Source organism: Syngnathus leptorhynchus, chromosome 18 (assembly GCF_054491065.1).
Source record: "Syngnathus leptorhynchus isolate UIUO chromosome 18, UIUO_Slep, whole genome shotgun sequence".
NCBI classification, from domain to species: Eukaryota; Metazoa; Chordata; class Actinopteri; order Syngnathiformes; family Syngnathidae; genus Syngnathus; species Syngnathus leptorhynchus.
Window position 1 is genome coordinate 1,004,569 of NC_141212.1, and position 27,051 is coordinate 1,031,619.

Consider the following 27,051-nt stretch of genomic DNA (forward strand, 5'->3'; position numbering starts at 1 on the left):
GATATATTGGACAACAATATTTCGACGTATATATGCATACACGTTATTTCAATCCTACTATAAGTGTTGTAAAATAAAGATGCCCCAAAGAGAAGCATCATCTCCCCGTTTTTGCATAACGACGCATCCTTCCATGCAATCATGAAAAAACTCACTCTCGTTCACTGAAAAGAGTCGTTCCTTTGAACGAATCGTTCACTCACGAGCCAACACAAGTTGCCAGCCCGCAAGCCGAGGGCAACCCGCCCGCCGTTCCCGGTGTAAGCTCTCGAGCACCGCGCGCGACAGACATGGCGGCGGCTCCGTTAGCCCACTTCGACGAGGAATGGCAGGACTTCAACGAGTTCAAGGAGTCGCCCGCGGATCTGGACCAGCTCAACTCCAACTTGGTGCTGCCCGACGACGAAGCTCCGGCGATCACCGCGGCCGAGGGCCCGGAGGATCTGTCCGACCTGGACAACAGTTTCTCCGGGGAGATCTGCAGCTTCCAGTCCATGGAGGACCTCGTCCACGACTTCGATGCAAAGCTGAGCGTGTGCTTCCGTAACTACAACACCACCACGGAGCACATAGCCCCCATTAAACCCATCACGGATGAGGATTATCTGAAAGATGACGAGTGAGTGGCAATTTCATTTCCCTTTTGATACATTCTCGTTAGCCTCGTTAGCTTGACCTGTAGCTAGCGGCCAGTAGATTAGCTTAGCCTCAAGCAAAGTACTGCAAACACAACCTCACTCGTTTAAGATAACATATCTGTCGTATCAATGCAGGCAAATGCTTTAGTTTGCCTCTCTTTTTTTTCAACTCATGATTGTGCATTACATGTGTGACTACTGCCACGTTACCTAAAAGTACCCAAAGTAGTATTTTGAGTACAAACTGTTACGCTTTTGTCAAATGTCAACAATCATCTAAGTGGTAGTCGTGTCACTTTCCTCTTTCACATGATTAAGAAAGACCCGTGTCAATATTCCCATTTTTGATGTGACCTTTTTGTCCATCAGAGAGCCAAACATTGCTCAAATGTGTGCGTATGACACTTTAGTGCATTAATTTTCATCTGCACACCAAGTAACGTCCTTTCCCGTGATCCCAAATGACTCAACACCATGAGCGGTGGGCCAGGATGCATCCTGGAGAATGGCTGCCATGCCAGCTCACCCCAGTGATGGATGGATGGATATGTTGGTTGCCATAGCTGGTTGACATGGCGCGCCACATGGCAACATGCTAATAACCCTCAAAGGTCAGCCCTGTCCCACATTCTGCTCAGACGCTTTTTGGCTCTTATGTCCTTCAAGTATGAGAGTACCAGATTTGATCTCATATTTTGCAAGACTTCAGCCCAAAACGAAGGAAGTCCACTCAGTGTATATTTTGAAATTGAAGCAGCAGCGGTGACGTAAGCCAAATTTGTCAAATTTTCCGAACCAGCGAGGTTTATAAGGAAAATGTGGGGGCTGAAGACAAATCCGCCGTGTATCCGCATGAATGTACCAAAAGACAAAATACTGCTGCCTTGCAATGTCTGATTATTATTGTTGAAAGCAGGGAAACTAATTGGGTATATTTTTTTGGCAGGCGCTTGTCGCTCAAGGCACCGCAAAATAAGCTGTTGCCCCACATACAGAAGCGGCGCTCGCCTGCCTGCTCGCTCGACACCTCGGGGAAAAGCATGGATGTTACGTAAACAAGCGAGCCGGCGAGAGCGCGAACCAGGCGATGATGCTTATAGAAAGCGAGCCGGCGAGAGCGCGAACCAGGCGATGATGCTGATAGAATGCGTCAGCTTGTCCCCACGGCGCACGTTTGCGATATTTCATTTTTTATTTTATTTTCTATTTTATTTCTTATTTTATTTTGATTGTATTGTTTTTATCGATATTTATTTTATTTTGTATTTTATTTCTTATTTTACTTTTTATTTTTTTTATCACCTAAAGAACAAATTTTTTCGCAGGATGTGGAACACTCTGACGGACAACTACGGCAACGTGATGCCGGTGGACTGGAAGACGTCTCACACGCGCTCGCTTCACCTGCCCGCCCTCAACCTCAACCAGCGGCAGGTAGCCACGCTCGCTCGCGTCATCCCGCGTTCGCTCGAGTCAGACCCATTTGGATGACCCGCTTTGCTTGTTCCTCCTCGGGCAGAAGGTCGACAACCAGTGGTTGGATCTGTCGGACGACGAGGAGCTGCGGGAGCAGATGGACATGCACTCCATCATCGTCTCCTGCGTGGACGACGAGCCGCTCTTCACCGCCGAGCAGGTGATCGAGGAGATCGAAGAGATGATGCAAGAGTCACCGGACGACGACGACAGCCCTTCCCGCTCCGACTTGTCCGTGCTCTCCCGGGACCTGAAACGCTCCGGCTCCGACACCAGCTGCGAGGACCGTAAGTTTCACCTGCGCCTTTTTTTGGCAGCTCTCCAGCGCGGTCTAACGAGGCCAGAGGTCACCGCGAGTCACGAGGCCGACCTTCTTACGTAATGCCTTCTAAATGCAAGCAAGGCGGCGACGCTTGCGTAATACGCTGGCTCCAAGGCTCTCCGCACGGATGACTTAACCGGGCAAAGAAATTCACGAGTGAAATTCACGTGCCCATTCTCGCGTTCAGGCCTGCGTCAGCTGTCCGTGTCGGAGCTGAGCGAGACGCTGGAGGAGGTGGAGACGGCCATCCAAAGCTTCAGCGAGGAGTTGGTGCGGGCGCTGGCGCTGCGGGACGAGCTGGAGTACGAGAAGGAGGTGACGCTCGTCCGCTCGCGCCCCCTTTTGGCCCCGCTCGGTACGGTGTGGTCATTTGCAAATTGCGGCGGCAGGTGAAGAACAGCTTCATCTCGCTGCTCATCGACGTGCAGAACAGGCAGAAGGAGCAGCGCGAGCTGCTGCGCAAGAAGAAGAAGATCCGTAGCAGCGCGGCGGCCGCCGCTGCCAACGGCCAGCGCGGCGTGGTGCCGGGCACGGTGAGAGGCGGGGCCCGAAGCGGGCGTGGCCGCGAGCCGTCTGTCCTCATCTGTCTTTCCTCTTGCTTCCTTCCTTCAACTCGTCATAGCGCCTCACTCTGGAGGGACTCTCCAATGTCATACAAAATGGCCTCCGGCAAACTTTTGGTACCGCAGGAGGGGACAAACAGGTGCCCTCCCCTCTATTTCTTTCTTTCCTTCTTTCTTTCTCTTCCCTCCCATTTTATTCCCCCCCCTCCCGAGCATGCTTTTTTTTTTTTTTCCCTCCAGATGCACCGGGCATCATTTTTTGTTTTTAACGTCGCTGCTTGCAACTTTGCTTTTCATGCACTGTGCTTACGCTCCTTCAAGAGCTTTGAGACCCCCAAAAGAAAAATGGGGCAGAAGTAGAACACACACCGGTCAAAGACACACTTTTTCTAATCTGTAACTCGTGGTTCTTCTGCCTCAGTACCTGACCACGGTGATCCCCTATGAGAAGAAAATGGGCTCCCCTGCAGTGGAAGACCTCCAGATTCTAACAAAGAGTGAGTGAGTCCGTCCGTGTGTCCACCTCCGCTTTTGCCCAGTTGTTTTAATCCTCACCACTCGTTGTGCATCAGTTCTACACGCCATGAGGGATGACAGCGAGAAGGTTCCTGCCCTGCTCACAGATTACATCCTCAAAGGTACATACACACGTCACCCAAAGCTAGAGGCATATCAAATATATTCCCGACTTAAAACAATCATAAAGGTTTTCTTCAAAGTTGTCATTGTTAATCATTTTATGTGTAGCCAATCTAAAAACTATTTTATACATGAAAATGGACAGTAGCTAATGAAATGGCCCCACTCCAGTCACACTGCCCCCTGTCGTCAGCCAGTGGAACTACCCGAGCCCACTCTTGCCGTTTGTCGGTGCTCTTGCCACACTTTAATTGTGCCTTCCTTGTCTCTCGCCCGTGCCGCCGCTTTGCGCTTTGGCCAGCTCTGGTATGAGACCCCGAGGTTTGTAACGGACTCTTCACCTTCGACTCCACGCTTTCTCCAGTGGGGCTGGGCGATTTGGGGCCAAAATAACATCTCTGCACTTTTAGCCACAAAATACAAATTGGGCAAAGTGGGTGAATCGCCCAGGCCCGCTCTCAGGTTGGCTTTTCTTAGATGTATTTTTGGTCCACTTTCATTTCCACCTCACCCAAGAGAGCGTAGCATCCCTTTAGCGGCTAGCAGGCACTAGCAGCCGATCACCCCGCTTGTCGTGGTTTTCTCACCTCACGCTCATGTCGCCCGTCAAGTCTTGACGCTACCGCCGTGACAAACTCAGCCTTTTCATCTCCTCTTGTGCTTTGTCCGCAGTTCTTTGTCCCACGTAAAAATACAAAATGATCCACAAGCTCTCCGGAGCGACGTCGCAAAGAACCTTCCGGAACTTTTCAACAAAGACTTTCGAACCTTTTTATGTTTTTACCTGGACATTGACTTGGATTATCCCGATTCTCCATGGACACTAGCCAGTATTACTCATTGCAATGTTTTCTTCAATGAACTTTTTTTTTTTCCAAAGAAGGGAAAGACTCCAGTTAGTCTCTGACTGACCTTAGCATCCGGCAAACTCTGCTAGCCGCCGGCCGAATGCGGCAAGGAAATATTTTTGTCTCTAATGCAGAAAATGAAAGGCAGACAAACAAGCAAACTAGGTCGTGTCATCTGTGTTTAGTTATTTGCACGCTTCGGTCAGATCGTAGCTAGCACTTCTTGTCTTTGTAGTGATCCGCTCATGTCGTGTTGTAGCGCTTTTAGCTAGTTAGCATGCGTCGTCTTTGTTCGCCCCACTTTAACTAAGGATAAACAAAGTATTTTTCTTTTCCTGTAAAATGTTTGCACATTGAATTGCTGGAGATGGCCACATTCTGGCAGCTTTCTTTTTTTTTTTTTTTTTAAATAGCAACAGTCACCCGGCAGTTGAACGTATTCCAATGGCTACGTAGTTTACAAAGCGAGCTACGATCAGGTCCGTTAGCACTCTCAGGTACGACCGTCAGCATCTTCAGTCGTATTGAGGCGTCCACGGAGTCAACCTGGCATTCAAATTTTCCAAGAAAGAGAACAAAAAGGCTTGCGTCTGACTTGCGTGTGCGCTTTTGAACGTTTGAAATAATATTCTGTGTAAACTGTGACGTTCCACTTGCACTTTACCGCCACACGTACTTTTCTCCTTTGGCGCGTATTTTTATTCAAAGACATTTTTTTGAAATTCTCAGTCTTACGCGTGAAATCCAAATCAGGTCCATTTTAGATCGTGGAAATATTTTGCTATAATCCCATGAGAAGAAAGGAATTTAGTTTTTTAATGAGGCATCAATCAATGCTCACTTTAAAGAACAATTTTAAAAATTTATATTTTATATGCAAGATGAGCAACAGTCACAAAAAAGAAAGAAGACTGCCTTTGTAAAATCTTTGTTTTTTTTAACTCGACTGTTTTTATTTTTAGGATTCCACCCCAGTTGTGGGAGTTCTGTTTATTCTCGTGGTACTGCAGTATATTAATTTATTGTGTCACTCTTTTGTTTTGTTATTTTTTTGGTGACATTCTATTGACTGTAATGGTTTTGTGGCAGCATTGCACCTCATTTCAATTAAAATGAGAAGAACTACATTGTCTCCACTTCTTTTTTTTTTTTTTTTTTTTTTCAAGCTATCCTCTTGTTGCTGTCAAGTCAGTCTGCAGGTTTCATGCTGCACTTGATTAAGAGATGCCAGTCAGTCACAAATTGGTGTCTGTAAACATGGTGTGCTCCTTCCTGACGGTGCTGAAGCCTTTCACGCTGTCCACAAACTCCTCGTCTTCCATAAACTGGAGGGAAGGAGGGAGGGAGGTAGGCTTGGGGTGATGCCAAGCCTTTTGAGCATTTGAAGAGTGAAAGATAGCTCACCATCCCGCTATCATGTCCCCACGCCTCCGCCAATGACTTCTTGTCCATCACCTGGCTGACGCTGCGCCTCAAGGAAGTCTCGCCTCCTCCTTCGTCACCTGCGCATTTGGCCTCCAGCTCCTCCTAGTGACATCAGAAAGGTGGTTACCGTGGCGACACAAGTAGGCGACGGTGGCACGTTACCTCCATCTTGATGGTGAAAGACTTGAGCGTCACGCTGCTGACCACACCCGCCGTGTCGAACTGAAATTGCACAAAATTGTAGTTCCAACAAGCTGTTGTTGCTCCGTGTGCGTTAAGGTAGCAGTGGCACCAAAGATGCTAGTTTTACTTAGCCTGTCTGCAAAAAAACAACGAGGCTTAGCATCTTTGTTTTGCCTTGCTACTTTTGCTAGCCCGTCGCACCAAAACGGAGTTGCTGGCTGGATAAACGGCCAGGGGATGTCGCTTCTGCATGGCCGCCAAGGGGGGTCTCTCTCTGGTCAGGGGGGCTTTCTTCAACACCTGCCACACATTTGATCGGCTGTCTCGGAAGGTGGCGAAGGAAGCGAGCGGCGAAAGTGGCCACCTGACCTTGTGGAGGGCCACGGCCAGGGCCACGGCCATCAGCGCCAGGGCGACGGCCGCCATGGCCACCATAAACCACAGCTGCTGGAAAACCGGATGCTGCATGGCCTGGTCCACCTCTGCACGCTCGCCTCCCATTGGTCCCTCTGGAGGGCCGGGGCTCGCTGGATATGTAGTGAATGCAAAAAAAAAAGTTCATGTAACAGCCGCTGCAACACTTCTGACATGATGAACATGATGAATGCGTAACATGATGTCACATCATTCTGATCTCCATATGGCACCAAAAGGCGTAGTGGTGAATCCTAACATCTGCTCACACATATTTGAGAGGTGTCTCCTCACTTGCGTTGTGGTCCAGGTTTGCGCATCAGAATGTGGAAGAGCAGCTGGGCCTCCGGTACGCTGCCTGTTGCCGCATTGAAATGATGCGTCAAATTTCACTTTTTAAAAAAACAAACTCCTCTTAGCGAGTATGTGTGCTCCGCCATTGCATCGCCCTTTGCTTCTCGTCTCGTCTCGTCTTTGGATCTCCATAACAACCAGCAGGTGTCGGCTTACCTGGGGAAACCTGAGACTCATTTGCAGCTCCAACCATGGTCTCTCAAACTCCAGATAAAGTTAAAAACCATTGTGCCATTTTGCTGAGGAAATTTTAGAATGTCAACTTAATCGAGAATAAATAAAATGACCACAGGGTCGCAGAATACTCAAATTATTATAAATGCAATTTCGATCTCTGTGTGTGTTGACGTGAAGAAAGTGACAGTAAAGCGGGCTTTTCAAAGGCGTCCTGCGACATCCACACATACAAACAATGGCGAATAAAAACTCATGAATCTTGAATCTAATGTCGTATGTATGCATGATGTGGGAGTGTCTTTTGTGCAATTTGCCAAATACGCGCTTTTGTGTGACTTGAATTGAGCTTTCTCGGCTACCGTACACTTCCGCTTCAGCGAGCAGCTAGCTCGACAGGTTGTTACCATTTGGGCTTTCGAATGAATAATGTCAACTTTTTCCAAGCTCTCGATTTGCTGTATGTATGTACACGCATACATGTAAACAATGACATGAAAGGAGATGATTTGTTAGTCGTTAGGTCAGTGGAACTCGCTAGCTCTCGTGAAACAAGAGGTGGAGCGTTAGCTAGCACGCCTACCCACCCACAAGTAGCACTCACTCGGCTGTCAATCAATGGATAATGAACGAAAGCGTTGTTTTTCCATGTCCAAACTTGAAGACTGGAGGCTCCACGTCGGCTGCTGGTCGTCGAAAGGTAGGTTACCTCCCCATTTTGTTTGCCTCCTAATCTTAGACGTAGAAGGTCGTGACTTCAAATATTCCCAAATGTTATCAAAGGACATTTGAATTGGTCATTCCCAAATGAATCATGTCCTGATGATTATTTGGGACACAGTGAAAAGAAACAAAAGAATTGCTCTACAATGGTTAAAGTGACATATACTTTTGAAAAATGCATTTGAACTTCAAAAGTATAGTTTTGATCATAGTTGGCACACAAGAAAAGTGAAAGTGTACCACTGTGTTCTTCTAAAATTATGACTTGAATCTAAAGAAAAAAATGGTGTTAGTTGGTAGTGTTATGTGCTTGAGGAGCTGATGTCATCTTGTCATGGCACACCAGGGAGAAGGTGAGCACATGCAAGCAGCTGACATCTCTCACAAAACCCAAGTGCTGGTGCTGGTGGTGGTACTGTGGAGTACCTGGCACTTGGCTTTTGTCCCAGTGAGAGATGTTTGCACTGTTTGCATGTGCTCACCTTCCCCTGCCACGAGAAGTAAATGAGCGAGCTCCTCAAGCACTTCATCTGCTTCCATGCAGGCAGGCAAGGCCTTTTCAAACTGCTTTTCTATTCAATCAATTGTTCAAGTGTCTTTGTGATTTCTGAGCAAATGTGCTCATTTGATGTCTTTCATGCTTGCTGGTCACTGCAAAGTACTGTTTGAAAAGCTAAGTGTCTGTCCACTACTATGTTTTCAGCAGCCTTGAGGTGAGCATCACTGCAGCAGAGCCAAGTGTTTGACTGCTTCTCTCTCTCTGTGTGTGTCTCCACATGAGTCAAAGTGATGCAATTGTACAATTGCAGTCACTTTGACTCGTGGAGACAGTGAGAAGCAGTCAAAGACTTGGCTCTGTTCAGTGGCTGAAGGCAAACACTCAACTCAAAGCTGCAAAGAGCCTTCCAAAACCTAAGTGCCACTTTGCCCGCCTCCTACCCCTCCCCAAATTCAGCCTGGCCAATCACGGCCCGGCTCAAAATTTGCATAGCCACGCCCACTTTGTGTCAGCCAATCAGAATGCAGCATTTGCACATCTGACCAATCACATTGCTCCATTTTAATGAGACCACGCCCACTAATAACGTGACCAATCACAGGTCACCTCATTTGCATATCCACGCCCACTCTTCAACCAATCACAGCCTTTCATTCTCATGGCTCCGCCCAGTTTTAGAGTTCTCGGCCAATCATGAAGCAGTATTCCAGGTTTGACCCGCCCCCTTTCTCAAAAAAATTCACCCAAAAAAAAAAATCCTGAATTTTTTATCGGGCGGAAATATTTGTGGGTTGGGGTTTTTTTGTTGTGGTGTTTGAAGGAAGAGTTGAAAGTTTGCGTTATTTGTAATAAAGCTTTATTTCTTTTGCAGAGTAAACATTCAATCACAATAAAGTAACAAGTTGGATGGCAGTCTGCTTGTTGCCCAGTGGTAAGTAGTCGGCCTGAGGGATGAGTGGTCAAGCGGTCTGCCCGAGGGATGAGTGGACGGCTAAAGAGATGATTGGTGAAGTGGTCTGCCAGACTGTCCAGTATTAGTCCATGCTCAGACCTAAGACAAAAAGAAATTGGTAAGTAAAGTGTTAAGTCAACATTTTGACCAGAAAATAGTTTGGCATGTAACATACCGGTGCGCAAGCACATTGTTTTTTACAGCAGGTATTGTGAGCTGCAGGATCAGGAAGCAGTTTTTTCTTCCTTGCTGCCTGTCAGAAAATAGGGGGAAAAAATTAGTGGAATAAAAAGATTGTGCAATGAGCATTTAAAGTGCCTCACTTCTCAAGTTGCCTTAGTAACAGGGAAATTGAAGACTTGCTAGTCTGGAGCTTTGCTCTGGTCCTCAGCTACCTCCGCGAGTATGTCCTAGATGGTGGTTAACACTGGATAAACAAATATTCAAATTTTGAAACTTGTTTGCTAAAATGTCACTACTTTGCTTCTTACCAGCAGAGGGCTCTTCAGGCAGCACCCACCCAGGTGATTCACTCACAGGAAGTTCAAGACAAATTGTGGACCAGGATTTGTCAGCTCTACCTGGAAAGAAAACACAAAAACTGCATTTAAGTTGACTACTTTTCTTTTTAGCTATAGACTGGAAGCAGCCGGTCGGTCAGTGGTCCACAATTTCTGAAATGTTGTCAAAACTCCCCAGGGTGGACACCTGCACAAAACACAAACGAGGGAGGGAGGGAGGGAGGGAGGGAGGGACAGATCCATCATGCTACCATTTAGGTTATTTGTGCATCTACTCTGAAGATGGAGGCAGCCTTGAAGAACCTCAGCATGGTTTTGGAGGCTTGGTTCCTTGTCCAGCAGGTGGCAGATTACTCAACTTCATCCTTACTGGAAACTGCTCTGCAGGAATAGGGAAGCATAAAACAAAAAGCTGGATAGTGCTTTTAAACAAGGCCAAGTTTGTAGTAAATTACCCCTTGCCAGCACGTCGGACAAGACGTTGAACATGCCACAGGTTCAAAACCTTGTATATCTGTGCTGCAGAAACTACGTCCTTTGGCACCACCTGGTGGACAGAATGAGGAAGAACAAGCTGAAATGTTTGACACGTGTCAAACAAACATTTGGAAGCGTGCGTGCGTGCTTCACCAGTGAGGAATGGAGGGCAGCTCCGGACTGATGGCTGGACATCTCTCCAAGCACAGCTTGCTGCTCTGAAAGACACGGTGGGGTTTCAACCATTCTGCAGCCTTACAAGCAAATTGGGTTGAGCAAGAGTCTCATGAAGCCATGCAAGGACTGCAAGGCGGCCATCTTAGACTCTGCAGAAAAGAAAAAGCACAAATGTTTGCTTCAGTCAATTTGCTAATAAAACTACTTTTACCATTTTGCAGTCAATCTGCTCCCTCTGTTCCAGATGCAGGCCTGTGAACAGAAAGAAGGCAATTAGAAGCAGTCGATTGACTTGAAAACTCACAGAAAGTCCGTCGGCCATGCTGGGGTCGTTTTAACGAGTGGCACCTGCAGACAAAGCAGAAAATTAACACCAAAAATATTGGAGTCATTCATTCTCTGGTGGATTTATGGAAACGCTGCTTTGTCTACTTACCTTCCGGCGCATCTCCAACCACAGCTTGCTGGTCTGAAAGACACGGTAAGATTACAACTACTCTGCATTTTAACAAGCAAATTGGGTTGAGCAAGAGTAGACCTACCTGCAAGTGTCTCATGAAGCCATGCGAGGACTGCAAGGCAGCCATCTTGGACTCTGCAGACAAGGAAAAGAACAAATGTTTGCTTAAGTCAATTTGCTAATAAAAATACTTTTACCATTTTGCAGTCAATCTGTTCCAGATGCAGGCCTGTGGACAGAAAGGAGAAGGCAATTAGAAGCAGTCGATTGACTTGAAAACTCACAAAGTCCGTCGGCCATGCCGGGGTAGTTTTAACGATTGGCACCTGCAGACAGAAAGCAGAAAATTAACACCAAAAATATTGGAGTCATTCATTCTCTGGTGGATTTAAGCAAGCGCTGCTTTGTCTACTTACCTCCGGCGCTGTCGTCCAGACGTTGCTAAATGTTTGGGCAAAAAAAAATAGTGTTAGTGCTCTTTCCACACGGTGCGTGCGTGCTTGAGTTTGCAAAATGTAGCTGTACTTACCCACCGTCAATTGTTTGGTTGCACGGCAAATGAATGCGTTTTGGTGGTCGTTGAAGACGCTAACTGCTAACGCTAGCTTCTGCAAACTTTTTAGCTTGCATGCACGCTCACACGCCCAAAGTGCAAGTTGACCCTGAAAGAGAGCAAAAGCAGTTAGTTTGAAAAGGTTAACAAACGTTGAACACTTACTTGTGACTTTTAACGCTGTCGTGCAGCAGGTGGACCAGAGCAGCGTGGCGCCCGCTCGCCATCAGAGGAGTGACTGAACGAGCGCCGTCGCGTTCGTGACGCCTTTTATAGTCTTTTCGTGATGACGTCATCAGAAGAAAAAAAAAAAACTTTAAAAAAATTCAACATGCCCGGCGTTTCCTGGTCTCGAACCAGCGCTGCAAGCATGATAGTCAATGGCGTTATCCTCTCGACCATTGCCCGTTGGCTGGTGACCAAAGAATTATTTGTATTATCCTAAATTATGACGCGTTCAGGAAAGGTTCAGAGTAACCTTCAATTACAAACACTTAAGCTTGCAGTGTAAGATCTCGAATGGTCGAATGGTTATAGCTTTACCCTTGAGTTTGGGTGAGGCGGGTTCGAATCTTATAAGTGCTTCTATTTAATTTGCAAAAGCTGCAAAGAGCAAGTCTCGAACCCGAGGCTGCTGGACACCAACCCAAGACCTAAACCACTCAACCATTTTGACGTTGGACCTTACCGAGTTTTTTTATTTATTCGTAGTATATGTCTCACGAAATCAAGGTCAAATGACTAAATTACAACCGCTTTTCTAGAACACTCGATACTGTAGTGGTTAAAGCTTTTGTCTTATGTTCGGGAGAACCGAGTTCGAGTCTCACACTGTTGCAAACTTTAGTTTAAAGTCTGCTTGGTGTGGGTCTCGAACCATGATCTCCCGATCACCGGTCCAAGTTAAGAACCACTTTACCATTTTAGCAGCGAATCTCGCCAATTTTTTGGGGTAGTGTACTTTAGAATGTCAACCTGCTTAAACCAAAACTTGACAGAACATTCAATGGTGTAGTGCTCAAAGCTTTTACCTTATGCGCGGGAGAACTCGAGTCTCCCACTATTCAAACTTTGGCCCAAAGTCTGCTTCATGTGGGGCTCGAACCATGTTCTCCCGAACACCGGGCAAAGTTAAAAACCACTTTCCCATTTTGCCAGCGAAGCTCGGCCTTTTAATTGGGTAGTGAACGTTAAATGTCAACTTGTTCAGGTAAAAATGCTGACAGATCATTCATTGGTGTAGTGCAAGGGTGGCCAAGACGTCGATCGCGATCGACCGCTCAATCACCAAGCCACTACTGGTCGATCGCGGGATATTAATTATTATTTATTTATTTTTGCACTTGATGCGTGTGCAAACAACGGCGCTAATGTGGTGAATTGTCTTCGTGGCTTCGCTGGTCTTCTCAAAACACTTGATGAAAAATGCTGGCTTTAAAAAAGGAAATGCTGGTTGGAAAAAGATGTTGATTCAGCCGATGTCAGAAGATGTTCTCTCACGCCCCCCAGACACGATGTTCAAAAAGCAACGCCTTTCTTCTACCTGGCGAGACTCATGATCTCATCCCTACTCTTTGAGATCCTCGTGCATGCTGGCTCTCTGCCCATACAAGGTCCTCAACTTAGACACCTGTCAACCTTCTTGAAAGCAAGCACAATTGCTCAAGGCAAATCACCCTGGTCCTCCTCACCAAGTCGGCTCAGATGTCCTTGGGCCTCATGCAGAGACATATGTCGGCAAAAATACACTACACTAACAACACAACACCAACACGCTAGCTCGCGAGTTCCCTCCAATTGTCAAAACAGCTCGAGTAGGGCATTTTAACCAAACCAAGCCACTACCGGTCGATCGCGGGATTTTTTTTTTTTTTGCACTTCATGCGTGTGCAAACAACAGCGCCAACAACACAAACACCTAGCTCGCGAGTTCCCTCCAATTGACAAAACAGCTCGAGTAGGGCGATGAACGACTCATGGTCGGCGTTGTGAACGCACCGCAGCTTTTGGAAAGTCAGGGGGAGTTTACGTACCGCCAAATAAATTCGACATTTGAGTGTCTGGATAGGTCCAACTGGCTGGAATACTAGTCCAAGGTGGCCAATATGTCGATCGCGATCGACCGGTTGATCCCCAAGCCACTACTGATCAATCGCGGGATATTAAAATGTTTTTTTGTTTTTTTTGTCCACACTTGATGCTCGAGTATGGTGATGTACGAGCAATAGTCGGCGTTTTGAACGCACCGCAGCTTTTGGACAGTTACAGTTAGTTTATAAACCGCAAAATAATCGCTGCGGTGCGTTCAAAACGCCGACCATGCTCGTACATCTCCATACTCGAGAATCAACTGCGAAAAATAGAAAATAAAACATTTGAACCAAACCAAGCCACTACTAGTCGATCGCGGGATATCAAAATTGTATTGTTCATCGAGGACCTCTGGTCGGAAAAAAGAACATGTTCATTTTATGCTGGGTTACATAGGAGTGAATGGGGGCACTGCCATCTTGCGGTAGCTTGGCATCATTACATGAACTGCTTCATAAAGCCTGAACTGCTTGTTCATTTTACGCTGGGTTACAGACAAGTGAATGATTTTTCTGATTGGCTGTTGGATCTGTGACGTCACTTGGACACTCCATTAGGTACACCGGCATTTTCAGGTGTCCCTAATCACAGGCCACTTCATTAGGGAAAACTTTTGGTCAAAATTTAAATGAAAGTGAAAAGTGCCACACCCAAACAACCCCCCACTTTCTGATTGGCTGGTTGATCTGTGACGTCACAAGGACACTCCATTAGGTACACCGCCATTTTCAGGTGTACCTAATAACAGGCCACTTCATTAGGGAAAAATCATGGTCAAAATTTAAATGAAAGTGAAAAGTGCCACACCCAAACAACCCCCCACTTTCTGATTGGCTGGTTGATCTGTGACGTCACAAGGACACTCCATTAGGTACACCGCCATTTTCAGGTGTACCTAATCACAGGCCACTTCATTAGGGAAAAATCATGGTCAAAATTTAAATGAAAGTGAAAAGTGCCACACCCAAACAACCCCCCACTTTCTGATTGGCTGTTGGATCTGTGACGTCACACGGACACTCCATTAGGTACACCGCCATTTTCAGGTGTACCTAATCACAGGCCACTTCATTAGGGAAAAATCATGGTCAAAATTTAAATGAAAGTGAAAAGTGCCACACCCAAACAACCCCCCACTTTCTGATTGGCTGTTGGATCTGTGACGTCACAAGGACACTCCATTAGGTACACCGCCATTTTCAGGTGTACCTAATCACAGGCCACTTCATTAGGGAAAAATCATGGTCAAAATTTAAATGAAAGTGAAAAGTGCCACACCCAAACAACCCCCCACTTTCTGATTGGCTGGTTGATCTGTGACGTCACAAGGACACTCCATTAGGTACACCGCCATTTTCAGGTGTACCTAATCACAGGCCACTTCATTAGGGAAAAATCATGGTCAAAATTTAAATGAAAGTGAAAAGTGCCACACCCAAACAACCCCCCACTTTCTGATTGGCTGGTTGATCTGTGACGTCACAAGGACACTCCATTAGGTACACCGCCATTTTCAGGTGTACCTAATCACAGGCCACTTCATTAGGGAAAAATCATGGTCAAAATTTAAATGAAAGTGAAAAGTGCCACACCCAAACAACCCCCCACTTTCTGATTGGCTGGTTGATCTGTGACGTCACAAGGACACTCCATTAGGTACACCGCCATTTTCAGGTGTACCTAATCACAGGCCACTTCATTAGGGAAAAATCATGGTCAAAATTTAAATGAAAGTGAAAAGTGCCACACCCAAACAACCCCCCACTTTCTGATTGGCTGGTTGATCTGTGACGTCACAAGGACACTCCATTAGGTACACCGCCATTTTCAGGTGTACCTAATCACAGGCCACTTCATTAGGGAAAAATCATGGTCAAAATTTAAATGAAAGTGAAAAGTGCCACACCCAAACAACCCCCCACTTTCTGATTGGCTGGTTGATCTGTGACGTCACAAGGACACTCCATTAGGTACACCGCCATTTTCAGGTGTACCTAATCACAGGCCACTTCATTAGGGAAAAATCATGGTCAAAATTTAAATGAAAGTGAAAAGTGCCACACCCAAACAACCCCCCACTTTCTGATTGGCTGGTTGATCTGTGACGTCACAAGGACACTCCATTAGGTACACCGCCATTTTCAGGTGTACCTAATCACAGGCCACTTCATTAGGGAAAAATCATGGTCAAAATTTAAATGAAAGTGAAAAGTGCCACACCCAAACAACCCCCCACTTTCTGATTGGCTGTTGGATCCGTGACGTCACTCGGACACTCCATTAGGTACACCGCCATTTTCAGGTGTACCTAATCACAGGCCACTTCATTAGGGAAAAATCATGGTCAAAATTTAAATGAAAGTGAAAAGTGCCACACCCAAACAACCCCCCACTTTCTGATTGGCTGTTGGATCTGTGACGTCACACAGACACTCCATTAGGTACACCGCCATTTTTAGGTGTACCTAATAAAAGGCCACTTCATTAGGGAAAAATCATGGTCAAAAGTTAACAAAAAGTGAAAAGTGCCACACCCGCCCTCACCCCCACTTTCTGATTGGCTGTTGGATCTGTGAAGTCACTCGGACACTCTATTAGGTACACCGCCATTTTCTGATTTTCATTCTCAAATGCTGTTAGAGTGCCTCCTTGTGGACAAACAGCATAAATACATCATTTTTTGGGATACTTGGTATTTGCCTCAAATGTAGTCAGAGTGCCCTCTTGTGGACAAATGACACAAATACATTATCCTGCGGGATACTTGGCAGTGTCCGAATGGCTGATTCTGGTCATTTTGAAAAGGCTTCATTTGAACAGATACAATGGGCAGATGATAGTTTTAAGCCGGATCCACGGCCTGTGTTTCATCCATCAATCAAACAACTCACAACGTCAGTAGATTCTTTTATTGTTTGTCATCATTACAAAGTTGTCTTTATTTTCCTGGTGATTCTGTGAAGAAAAAAATTTCAACAGTAGTGTTCAGCTGACCTGGCAGGTCAGAGGTTAAGGGGCGGGACCCGGTGCAAGGGGAAGGAGAAATGACAACAATGTGCAACTTCAATACAGTGTTTTTCTTTGTGTTCACGCCAAAGTCAAACAGGAAAAGATTTATGAGTACTAATTAGTGATTGACAGCCTCGAGTCAAAGGTCAGCGGAGGCCATTTGTTGTGTTTCCTAGCAACAAAAGATTTAAAACCCAGATAAAAGCTGGAAGCTCACTCATACCGCCACAATAAAAGGGGATTAAAATGGAAAAGCACACGGCAGCCTTACTGCTTCCATAACCCGCAGCCTCACGCCCGTTTAGTGTATGCATGTGTGCGCGCTCCTTTCAAGGCTCAGAGTGCAGAGTGAGTCTGCGGTGAGGGACCCGGCCGGGTTGGGGGGGGGTCGGGGGGGAGGCACGGAGCGTTCCACTGCGATCCATCGATCAATCGGCGGAGGTGTCAGAGGACAGATCGATGCAAGACTCCACGGTGGGCGTCACGTCTCGCTCCGAGTCCGGCTCTGGCTCCTGAGCGCTGCTAGATGAAGCTCCTCCCCCAAAGTCTACAAAACAAACCAGACAAATTATAGTCGCGCTTACAAAAGCGCCAGTGGGGGAAAAACATACCTGAGGCCGTGCGCGTCATGTGTGTTTTGCTTCTCTGATGGCGGGAGATGCTGGAAAGTGGGCGGGGCTTGTCTTTGATAGCATCGTCTTGAGAGGAAGAGACCACGCCCTGCGTGTATACACACACACACTGGTCACATACTCGGACGCACGTACATATGAAGGAAAGGTGTTTGTGTACATGAGACATGCCTTTCTTTCCCAGCCTGTGTTGAGCCACCATTTTGAAAAAAATATCATGCACATCAACCAACACAAAGGAAATCAAGTGAATTCATGCTTGAGTTTGCGGTCGGCCCCAGGTTTTACTTTGGATCCAAGTGTCAAGCGTGTGTGTGTGTGTATGTATGTATGAGGGTCCGGGTTATTACCCTTCCCAGAGAGGAGATGGAGGGAGAGGAAGAGGAGGAGGAGGAAGGCTGCAGGAGGCTCTGCTGGGAGGAGCACGAGGCCGAGTCTTTCAGCAAGAAGACGCCGGCCGACGACGACGTCATGTGATACACGTGTTCAAAATTGGAGGGCGAGGAGATGAGGGTGTGACGGGAGGTGGACGAGGAAGGGGAGGGAGACGGGGAGGGGGGGGGCACATCACCGACCTGGAAGTCAGGGAGGGACGGGAGCAGCGGAGGAGGAGGACAAGAGACCACCAGTCAGTCGACATGCAGAAGGGCGGGTGGAGGATCAAGCCGGGACGACAACATGCAGGTGGGAGCGAGGAAGGGAGGGAGAGAGCGAGCGAGCGAGGAGGACATGCCAGCAGGAAGAGGCGCTTACCAGGGGGAGGTCCATGAGAACTTGCTTGCCGTCTCCCGGTCCCATGTGAGCCACGTGGTTGAAGTTGGTGGGATTGGAGATCATCTTGGACCTCAACTCGGGGTCTCGCCGCATTTCCCTGGAGGCACCACACGCAACGTGCCGTCGAGTCGTGGCCAGCGAGTCGGGGTGAGCGAGACGGCTTCACCTGCGCTGCTGAAGTCTTTCTTCCTCGGGAACTTTGAAGAGGAACTTCCTCTTGCTGCGAGTGCGGACCATCAACTTCCTGCTGTGCTCCGACATCTCCGGGATGGTCAGGTCACCCTCTGAGGATGGCACGGCGGGAGACAAGCGGGTTTAAAAAGGGGCGTGGCCTAGAGGGGCAAAGGCGTCCGACCGCTCTCACCCGACGACGCGTTGCTGAAGTAAATGAGGCGAGGGGCTTCCGAGGTCAGCAGGTTGAGAGTCCCTTCCACGTTGAGAGGTCGGATCTGGGGGGGGGGAGGGGCGGACACCCGGGTCAACGCGGCGGTTGAGCGGCGGCAGCGCCGACGCCAACTCGTTACCTTGCGCAGCGAAATGGTCTGCACCCACTCGGCCGTGTGGATGTCGAAAACGTCTACGCCGTACTCGCTGTAGACGGTCAGGTGGGAGGAGTTGGAACCTACACACGAGGAAGTTTGACTGACGGTCGCTCAGCCCGCGGGTTCGCTTTTTGCTACTTTTACGAGCGGCGAGGGGCGTACTGCAGGCGAGCGGCGTGGCGGGCCACATCAGCTCCTGCGTCCGCGAGCGGCAGCCCTGCCCGTCCACGAAGACGCCCAGCTGGCTGAAGCACAGCAGCACCTCGGCCGATCCCACCTCCAGGGCGTGCAGGGCGTCCAGGGGCTGCTGGGCCAGGAAGGCCAGCGACGGGTCGGCCGGGCTCACCAAGCTGATGGGCGACGACTCGCCCTGGAGCGCTAGCAGCGCGAAGCCCGAGGGGTAGCCCACGCACAGGCGCTCGCGGACCATCCCCAGCCACTGGACCGTCCCCGGGGCCTGCACTTCCCACAGCCGCCTGTAGTGGGGTTTGCCTCGGGTGATCTCGAAGCACAGCACCTGCGGGCGACACCGGCCGGCGGGCGAGTCAGGAGACGCCGACGGGAGGACAGGGAAGCGCCTCGCCGTTCCCCTGACCTGACGTTTGACGGCGGCCATCAGGCAGGTGGGCCCGCCGGGTCGGAGCAGGCCGGCCGTCAGGGCCTGGCATCCTTTGGTTTCCGTCAGCTTGATGTCAAAAGCGGCCTCGCTGCCGTCCAGCAGTTCCCAAGGGTGGAGATGCACCGTGCGGTTTCGCCCGCACAGCAGCGCAAACATCTTCTCCTTGGGGATGAGCTCCATCTGGTAGACTTTCCTGCTGTCCGCCGCTCGCACGATCACTTCGAGACAAAGCGGGCGAGGCAAACGCGTCAGCCGGCACGGCGGCGGGAGGCGCTCGCGGCCGACTCACCGTCTCTGGTCACCTCCACTACAAACAGCCCGTCCTCGGTTCCCAGGGCGATTCGCTCCCGGTCTGCAAATGGAAAACGGGTTTCAAAGTTGCACCGCAGCATTAAACAGGGAAAAAAAAAAATTTAAACGGACCAAGCACGGCTCCGGAGAGCGTGGCCTTGATGATGGGCAGCGAGGCGTCGTAGGCCTCGTGCAGGATGTGGACCTGCTGGTTCTTCAGCGAGTTTTTGGCCACGATGCTCTGCAGACCTTCCAGGATGCAGACCCACTTCCTCTTCTCCGCCTCGTTCTCAGCCAGAACCAACAGAGACACGCAGCACAGCAGCGAGCTCAGCTGCGACGTGGTCACCTGAACACACGGACGGGCCACACACACATTGGCGTCACCTGGCGGCTCCACTTTGCTCACCAGGGCGGTGCCGTCCTACCCGGAAGATGCACGGAATGTCCTTTCTGGAAGCGTGGATGACGTCGGAGGCCAGCACGGAGCTGACGGAGAACTCCTCATCCCTACGCGGGCGGACGGACACGTTTGCACGTCATGGACCAAATGGCAGCGATGGTGCGGCTTTACCTGAGATCCAACACCAGACTGGCCACCACGCCGGGCTGCGTGGTCTTGCCCTCTGGGACGTCGTAAAGAAAAAGCTTGCAGTCCGAGACCACGGCGAAGGCTCGCTGCCAGCCTTTCTTCACGCCGCTGGGTTTGGGAATCTGATGGGACAAGAAAGCCTCAAAATAGACGACTTCTTTTTTTTTTTTTTCCTCGATTGCAGATTTTGCGCCGTACCCTGACGTATCCTTTATAGGCGGTGCCGATGCCCCTTTGGACGTCGATGCCTTGCGGTCTCTTGGCCTGCTCGGCCGGAATGGGGCACACGAGGGGGGCGTAGTCTTTGCAGGCCACGTGACAGATGAAGGAGCAAACTGCGGAAGCGGCAACGTCGTCAGCGCTGAGCGCACGGGAGCCAGCCAGGGGGCGTGCGAGCCAGCCAGCGAGCCAGCCAGCGAGCGGGCTCACCTTCGCAGGCGTATCCCTGTCGCATGAGGCCCACCATGAGGGAGGTGCAGTGGGTGCACTGGGTGGGACTGGAGAAGGTCTTGATGCTGAGCTGGTGGGCTTTGGGCTGCAAAGGTCGTCACACCAATGACACACGAGACGAGGCCTCGCCGGGCCTTTGGTCAGCAACGTACCTTTAGCGCGCTCAATGATGAACTTTGGTAGCTGGGCGAGGGGCTCGTTGAGAGGGACGACGGCTTCAAATCCTGAAGGCACACGCGACAGGCGCCGAGATGCCTTCTCGGCGTTCTTCATCGCGCTCATCGCAAAGACTTACCTCGTTCTCCGAGCCGGCCGTGGACAGCGTGCGTTGGGATCTCAGCGGGGTGGCGTCGAGGGGCGTGGTCTGCACACACACGGTGGTGCATTTTCAACGTTCGACTGTGTCTGACCACGGACAAACGGACGGACGGACTCACCCTGAAGGTCAGGTCGGGCGCCAGCGGAGACGTGTTGAAGTACTCAAAGATGGAGTCCTGGAAGTCCGGAAGGTTCAGCGCTGTAAAGCAAAGTCAAAAGGTCAAAGTCGGCGACGGCGCTAGTGCTAGCAAAGGGTCGACCTCACCTTTGTCCGAGCGTGATCTGCCGTCCTCCATTTCCTTCTTCAGATTCTCAATCTGGGAGGCCATCTCGGTGCCGCGCTCCTCGGAATCCTTCAGCTTGCTGCACGCGCGAGATGGCGAGGAGACCGACGGGACAAAGACAACCAGCGTTAGCCGGCGCAGACGGGACAGCGTGACTGCCAGCCGGCGCGCAAAATAAAGAGGCGTGACCTTTCCAGCGCCATGTTGGCGGCTTTAATCTTGCGCAGTTCTTGGTGGACCATCTGCTTGGCTCGGATCTCGGCGTCCAGAGCCGACTGGAGCTCCAGACGGGCCGACATGTCCAGCTTCTGACTGCGACGCACCTTCCACAAGGGGTCCTGCCGAAAGCGTTTCAAACACCGTTAGATGACATGGGTCAGTACTGAAGAGTGTCCTAGACACACCAGAGTTCTGCTGCCCAGGTTGGAGCTGCGGAGTGTCTCCAACTCGTCCGTCATCTTGGTGGCCAAGGCTTGGAGGTAACCACGGGCATCTTTCTCGTCGCTCACCCTGAACACAAAGGCGTGGTGAGAGAGCGCCCCCCGGTGGCTGTCGCCGGGCCGGCGCCCGGCACTCACCACTGAATGATCTCGGCAATCTGAGCTTCCCAGTGAGCCACGCTCTCCTTCTTGGACGAGGCGTCCTGGAGGTCGTCTTCCAGCTGGCGGTTCTGAGCCGTCAGCTCATCCACAAAGGAGCACAACTAAGCGGAGCGGGCGCAGGAACGCCGTTACAAAAACGCAGGAACACCATCGCCAGACAAAGCACAGTGATTTCGGCCAGTCACCCACCTTGTCATTTTCTGTCAGCAGTTTTTTGTTTTCTTCCATGAGATGGTTCTTTTCCCGCTCGTGTTTGTCCTTCAGGACTCCGATGGCTTCGTCCATCTCCGCTTGTCTGCGCAGGAAGAATAAATGCGTGAGCATCGGCTGGCCCATCTCCTGCGGGACCAAGACTCACCTGTCCCTCTTGTCCTTGTCCTGCTTGTCCATGAGCTCCTTAATCTCCTTGTTGGCGGCCAACTGCAAGGACTCGGAGTCGTGCAGCTCTTTGCGCAACTTCTTCACCTCGGACGAGTGCGCAGAGTCCCTCCTCAGCATCTCCTCCTCGTAGAACAGAACCTTCTTGTCCAGCTCCGCCTTCAGGCGAGACAGCTCCTGCTGGGACTCCGCCCCCCCTGCCGAAGCTCCTCGACCCTGTTGAGACTGAAAGCGGGACCGCTGATTCAGAATCGAGTGATTTGAATTCCGCCATCTCTACTGGTAACCTCGCGACCTCTGACCTTGTAGCACTGGAGCTCAGCCTCCAGCTGTTTGGCATAGACTTCGCTGTGCTCCTTCAGCTTCTTCTCCTTGGACGCTTCCGCCGTCACTTCGTCCAGCTGAGCCTCCAGCTGAGAAGAAGAACAGGCCGCGTTAATTTGGCCCGCCGCCGGCCCGCCGTCTCGCGAGCTCCGTCGCTCCTCACCTCCTTGCGGTTCTTGTCGGTCTTGCGAATGTCCTGGCGCATGACGTCCATCTTCTGAAGCAGGCTGTCCGTCTCTTCCTCCTTTTCCCGAAGGTGACGTGCCAGGCGTTGCTTGGAGGAGCTCAGCTCGGCCGTCCTCTCCGACAGTTCCGAGAACTCCTGCATGGCCGAGCGTCTCTGGGAATGCGCCTCCTTCAGTTCCTTGGATTGCGTTCTCAGGCGCTCCAGGGCCTCCACCATTTGCTGCTCACACCATCTAAGTGTTAGCGACTCCTGCGCAGCGCACACAAATGTGGATTGGAGCACGCTCACCTTGTGGACGTCTTCCTTCTCTTGCCGCAGGGTCTTCACTTGCCTTTCCAGGTGCTTCAACCTGGAGGCGGAGCTGTCGTAGTCCTGCTGCAGGGTGACCGCCTCTTCCAGCTGGTGCTCCAGCCTGTCTGAATCTAGCAGAGCAAGGGGAGGGGGGGGGGGTGTCACGCTGCGACGAGGTCATTCGGCAAAGACGAGTCTCACCTGCCAGCTTTTTCTTCAGACGCTCGATCTCCTCGTTCAGCTTCTTGACCTCTTTGTCTTGACTCGGGGCTCCTCCTGGAGGCGGAGCCTGCAAGGCCTGTGTTGACTCTACACATGCGGGGTTGGAGAAAGCCCAAAATGATGATCCGATCACAACCAACAAAGTGCGCCGTCAATGTCCATCGCGTGGGCTCACCTTGCAGTCTGCGGTTGAGTTCCTGCTTCTCCTGCTCCAGACTGCGGATCCTCTTCTCGAAGGCCTCCAGCTGGCAGCCGGCGCCGGCCTGCCCGACGCCGGCCTGCCTGACGCCGGCCTGCCCGACGCCGGCCTGCCCGGCGCCGCGCGCGGTGTCCGAGAAGCTGCTGTCGGTGGTGTAGGTGAAGCCCACGAAGGGGAGGTGCTGCCCGGTGAAGCCGCTGTGAGACATCGGCGGGTTGATGTCCTGCGGAACAAGCTCGTTAAGCGCCTTAGCTTTGGACACTGGAGGAGGCCAAGCGTCCCTCACCGGATTCTTGAGGACGTCATCGTCCACGTCAAAGTTTGACGTGTCGGTGGGCGAGGACACTTCGGGAATGTAGGGCGCCTCGGCCGAGCGGATGTTGTCCCAGTCGATGGCGCTGAAGAAGGGGTGGCTTTTGAAGTCGGAGATGCCGTTGGCGCCCAGCCGGCGCTCCCGCGAGCACAGCAGCCGTTGGATCAGATCCTTGGCCGCGTCTGACACGTCGCTCACGTGGGACGGAAACTGGAACCGCTCCTGCAGCCCAGAAAACCTCGTTACGTCCTTTTTCCAAACGTGATAGACGGGACTTTGTTGACCTCGAGTGAACCCGCCTGACATTTAAGTTTTAGACAAGACCTAATTGTGAACAAAAGAACCACGCGGCGGCAGTTTGCCGCCACTCCCGGCTGACATTTTGTGTCAGACTTTAAAAAGCAGAAGCTGAAGTTTGACTTGGAACAAACCCAAACGGCAAGCGAAGGAGAAAAAAAAAAAATGGAGGACGGACGGATGCGGCAGCCGCTGAGGGACGGCGCTTCACATTTAGAAAAGAGGACGCAAGCAAGAAATTAGGACGCAGCGGAGGAGGCGACCCCTCACGTGTAATCCAATTACTTTTTGGGCTGCCACATTACGGGATGAGGTCAGCCACCATTTCACTTCATTGCTCCAGAACATCTCCATAAATCTTAGCGAGAAGTGTCGCTGACCTCGTGGTTCATGATCTTGCCGTAAGTTTCCACCAGCGACTCGGCGTAGAAGGGCGTCTCGCCGTACAGCATCTCGTACACGCACACGCCCAGAGACCACCAGTCGCACTCGGGCCCGTAGCGGCCCATCCCGTCCTCCATGGCCTGCAGGATCTCAGGGGAAATATAGTCCGGGGTGCCCACCGCCACCGACGACTGCACCTGCTCGACACGGCACGCGTGCGCTCACGCCTGGTTCGACACCGCGCGTGTGCGTGCGGGGGTCTTACCGTGCCGTCCTCCAACATGCGCAGACAGGATCCAAAATCAGCCAGACGAATGTGGCCGTTGACGTCCAGCAGCACGTTGTCAGGTTTAATGTCTCTGGAAGAAGAAGAAAAACACAAAACACGTAAGGCTCGATCCGAATCTCCTGGACGAACAGAGCCACCGGGCCTACCTGTGGATGTAACGCTGCTGGTGGACCGAGTACACGGCCAGAACCATCTCGGCCACGTAGAACTTGGCCATGTCCTCCGGCAGACGATCCTCAAACTTGCTGAGCAGCGTCAACAAGTCTCCGCCCACGTAGTAATCCATCACCAGGTACTGCAGGGGCCAGCGGAGCGCCATCAGTACCTGGGACTTTGCAAGTCGGCGGCAATGAAAGTAAAAGGAGAAGGTGTACTCACGAGGTAGTTGTCATCCTGGAATGCATAATGCAGCGTGGTGATCCACTGGCTGTCCCCTCTCACCAGCACGTCACGCTCCTCACGGAAACACGCCGTCTGCCCAAATCGACACGTCAAACGGCGGCGGCCGCGACGCGCCGGCGGCTCACGGCGCCGTTTTTACCTCAGCCCGCTTTAACATCTCCCACTTGTTGAGGATCTTCATGGCGTACACCCTCTCCGTCTGCTTCATCTTCACCACGGCAACCTGAGCGGGAAACAGAGGTTTACTGTCATAATCAAAATGATTGCCCCTTAAATTTGCTCATTGATATTTCCAGGGGGGCAATTTAGGGAACTGTCCAAGTCCCCCAGGCTTCATTTGGGAGAAAACTTGTCATGTCACGCACTTGGCTAAAAACCTCCCAGCAGGCGTCGGCCAGCAATTTGCACAACCCGCACGTGTGGGCGTGTTGGTGGCCCGAGGCAATGAGAAGGTGCGGCGGCGGTGGCGGCGCACCCGCCTAAAAAATATGCATAGAAAGTACACACGGCAGCGTCGGACACCGCCTCAAACTAGACTCGGCAGCGGCGCTCATCGTTCCGCCTCGGTTTGTTTGTTTGCGGAATGTCAAGCTCGCCCCGTCGGGAAGGCGGGCCCAAATCCGAGCGCACCGAGACGGGAAGCCGCCCGCCGTAAACAGGAAATGCATTGGAAAGGCTCGCTGTCGTCCAGGAAGCGCACACGCACGCACGCACACAAAAAAAAACTCCTGACGTGAAAAAGTCCCAAACAGGAAATGTTACCTCGCCAAAAGCTCCACGTCCAATCACCTTCAACATCTCAAAATCGTCTCGGTGCAGTCGCAGGTCCTTGAGGGACGACGTGAAGGGTTTTACTGCGCACACAACAAACTATTATGAATTATTGGCATTTTTTAAATGAATGAAAGCAAATAATAGACAAACGTGCTTTCACATTGGAAAATTGAAATCAAATACTGTTGTGGCATATACCGAAATTCACATTTGCTATCTGGGTCACCAATGGAGTGAAAAATGATTGACAGATGATTTGACTCTTATAATAATCGAGCAAAAGTCAGTCATGTGACTTTGTTTTTGATGAGCATGAAAGGGATCAATCCACAAGCTCTCATCTTCTTGTGCCCTTTCAGGCATCTTTGAGCAAGCACGTCAAGATTCAAAAGAAGCTTGCTGCTCCACCGGCCGCGCCCCACTTCACCAAGCAGCTTCCCGGCCCGGGGAGTGTGGAGGTTCCGATGGGTTGGGTTCTTACCCCAGTCGAGGAAGTCGGTGACGTGCTTCTCCCTCTTGAGCGAACAGTTGGAGCACTCGCTGGTCACGCAGACGAGGAGGTCGAGCAGGGTCTCGACGCTCAGGCAGCCCGGGGCCGTGCGCTCCACAAGCATCTCTTCCAGACGCTTAAGGCGGACCGGGGCCGCCTGAGCATCCTTGGCCGCCGACATGCTCGCTCGCTCGCGGACGGTTCTGGCCCGGCCCGGCCTAAAGGCTATATAGGGTCGCTGCTAAGTTCCGCTAGCTCGTTAGCTCCCACCAAACATTCCCGAGCGGGCGGGCGGCCCGTTTCCAAGCTCGCTCGCTCGTCTATGTGTGTTTGTGTTTGTATGTCCAGTTCCGTCTGTTGTCCGTCTGTTGTCCGTCGGACCGACAGACGTCAGGTTTTGCTCCACATCGGCTTTAATCCCGAGCCAAATGTCCGCTTTTGCTCCCGTCGTCACGTTCGCCTCCGCCGCCGCTCCATGCTCGTCCCTGGCGGCCTATCAGCTCCCGACTTCGTCCGGCACCACCGGCACCGACCGAACGACCGACTGGTGTTGACGTTTTGGACGGGCGCCCCAACCGGGAAAGATTACGGAGCGTTTTTCGGATCTTCCCAGCGGGAAGACGGCGACGGTAGGATCCAGGTCGCCTCCCTGGCAGCAAGTGGCAGCACTGAGGACCTCTTCCGCCACTTGGCACTTTCAAAACTAAAGCTTTCCTTTCACACGCGCAAACGGGCAAGCGCTCAGGGGAAAACGCCTCTCACTTGCATACTCGTCTTCGAATGCTCAACGTCACGCAGTTCACTTCAATTATGTCAATCTTCTGCTGCGATCACGTGGCTCCACGCGAATGCTTTTGTTTTGAAAGATACAGGCAAAATGGCCGAAAGTTGTCTCCTGA

At 50.9% G+C, this 27,051-nt stretch overlaps 4 protein-coding genes and 1 long non-coding RNA gene across 22 annotated transcripts; 2 read left to right on the plus strand and 3 right to left on the minus strand.

The window, feature by feature from the left end:
• Window positions 1-215: 215 nt before the first annotated feature.
• Window positions 216-5,641, plus strand: fez2b (fasciculation and elongation protein zeta 2b). Its single transcript, XM_085938233.1, has 8 exons — window positions 216-619; window positions 1,964-2,072; window positions 2,158-2,401; window positions 2,624-2,751; window positions 2,826-2,969; window positions 3,421-3,496; window positions 3,572-3,637; window positions 4,311-5,641. Exons 1-8 carry the CDS (start codon window positions 291-293, stop codon window positions 4,325-4,327), a joined length of 1,113 nt encoding a protein of 370 aa, XP_085794359.1. The 5' UTR covers window positions 216-290; the 3' UTR covers window positions 4,328-5,641.
• Window positions 5,423-6,613, minus strand: LOC147042123 (usherin). Of its 2 annotated transcripts, XM_085938235.1 has the most exons (5): window positions 6,464-6,613; window positions 6,296-6,394; window positions 6,074-6,133; window positions 5,891-6,013; window positions 5,423-5,811 (listed from the first exon to the last, which is right to left on the minus strand). In XM_085938235.1, the coding sequence occupies exons 1-5, from the start codon at window positions 6,593-6,595 to the stop codon at window positions 5,722-5,724; spliced, it is 504 nt and encodes a 167-aa protein (XP_085794361.1). In that variant the 5' UTR covers window positions 6,596-6,613; the 3' UTR covers window positions 5,423-5,721. The 2 variants fall into 2 exon arrangements, with proteins under 2 accessions (XP_085794361.1, XP_085794360.1); XM_085938234.1 differs by having other exon boundaries at window positions 6,296-6,595.
• Window positions 6,614-7,410: 797 nt separating this feature from the next.
• On the plus strand, window positions 7,411-9,933 carry LOC147042124 (uncharacterized). Of its 2 annotated transcripts, none has more exons than XR_015069012.1 (3): window positions 7,411-7,736; window positions 9,130-9,328; window positions 9,705-9,933. It is a non-coding gene; the product is annotated as an uncharacterized LOC147042124 (long non-coding RNA). The 2 variants fall into 2 exon arrangements; XR_015069013.1 differs by having other exon boundaries at window positions 9,708-9,933.
• On the minus strand, window positions 9,098-11,657 carry LOC147042125 (uncharacterized). 15 transcript variants are annotated; one of them, XR_015069010.1, is made up of 14 exons: window positions 11,564-11,657; window positions 11,375-11,507; window positions 11,262-11,286; window positions 11,043-11,171; window positions 10,928-10,980; window positions 10,822-10,854; window positions 10,597-10,733; window positions 10,362-10,426; window positions 10,187-10,278; window positions 10,035-10,112; window positions 9,702-9,918; window positions 9,534-9,620; window positions 9,386-9,463; window positions 9,098-9,309 (listed from the first exon to the last, which is right to left on the minus strand). XR_015069010.1 is itself a non-coding variant. In XM_085938339.1 (14 exons), the coding sequence occupies exons 6-10, from the start codon at window positions 10,970-10,972 to the stop codon at window positions 10,082-10,084; spliced, it is 393 nt and encodes a 130-aa protein (XP_085794465.1). In that variant the 5' UTR covers window positions 10,973-10,980; window positions 11,043-11,074; window positions 11,148-11,171; window positions 11,262-11,286; window positions 11,379-11,507; window positions 11,564-11,657; the 3' UTR covers window positions 9,098-9,309; window positions 9,386-9,463; window positions 9,534-9,620; window positions 9,702-9,918; window positions 10,035-10,081. The 15 variants fall into 15 exon arrangements, 12 of the variants coding, with proteins under 12 accessions (XP_085794465.1, XP_085794463.1, XP_085794467.1 ...); XR_015069009.1 differs by having other exon boundaries at window positions 10,362-10,534; XM_085938339.1 differs by having other exon boundaries at window positions 10,187-10,426; window positions 10,690-10,733; window positions 11,043-11,074; window positions 11,148-11,171; window positions 11,379-11,507.
• A 4,726-nt stretch (window positions 11,658-16,383) lies between these two features.
• cdc42bpb (CDC42 binding protein kinase beta (DMPK-like)) lies at window positions 16,384-27,037 on the minus strand. 2 transcript variants are annotated; one of them, XM_085937145.1, is made up of 37 exons: window positions 26,144-27,037; window positions 25,651-25,742; window positions 25,028-25,111; window positions 24,865-24,960; window positions 24,633-24,781; window positions 24,463-24,556; window positions 24,194-24,394; window positions 23,490-23,738; window positions 23,180-23,426; window positions 22,984-23,091; window positions 22,780-22,913; window positions 22,468-22,710; window positions 22,283-22,393; window positions 21,961-22,205; window positions 21,792-21,897; window positions 21,579-21,703; window positions 21,405-21,510; window positions 21,190-21,338; window positions 20,982-21,079; window positions 20,836-20,915; window positions 20,694-20,762; window positions 20,551-20,622; window positions 20,378-20,483; window positions 20,147-20,283; window positions 19,931-20,070; window positions 19,785-19,866; window positions 19,489-19,705; window positions 19,355-19,417; window positions 19,042-19,283; window positions 18,609-18,963; window positions 18,429-18,526; window positions 18,269-18,353; window positions 18,071-18,188; window positions 17,884-18,001; window positions 17,481-17,705; window positions 17,110-17,218; window positions 16,384-17,045 (listed from the first exon to the last, which is right to left on the minus strand). In XM_085937145.1, the coding sequence occupies exons 1-37, from the start codon at window positions 26,331-26,333 to the stop codon at window positions 16,927-16,929; spliced, it is 5,262 nt and encodes a 1,753-aa protein (XP_085793271.1). In that variant the 5' UTR covers window positions 26,334-27,037; the 3' UTR covers window positions 16,384-16,926. The 2 variants fall into 2 exon arrangements, with proteins under 2 accessions (XP_085793271.1, XP_085793272.1); XM_085937146.1 differs by lacking the exon at window positions 17,481-17,705.
• Window positions 27,038-27,051: the final 14 nt, after the last annotated feature.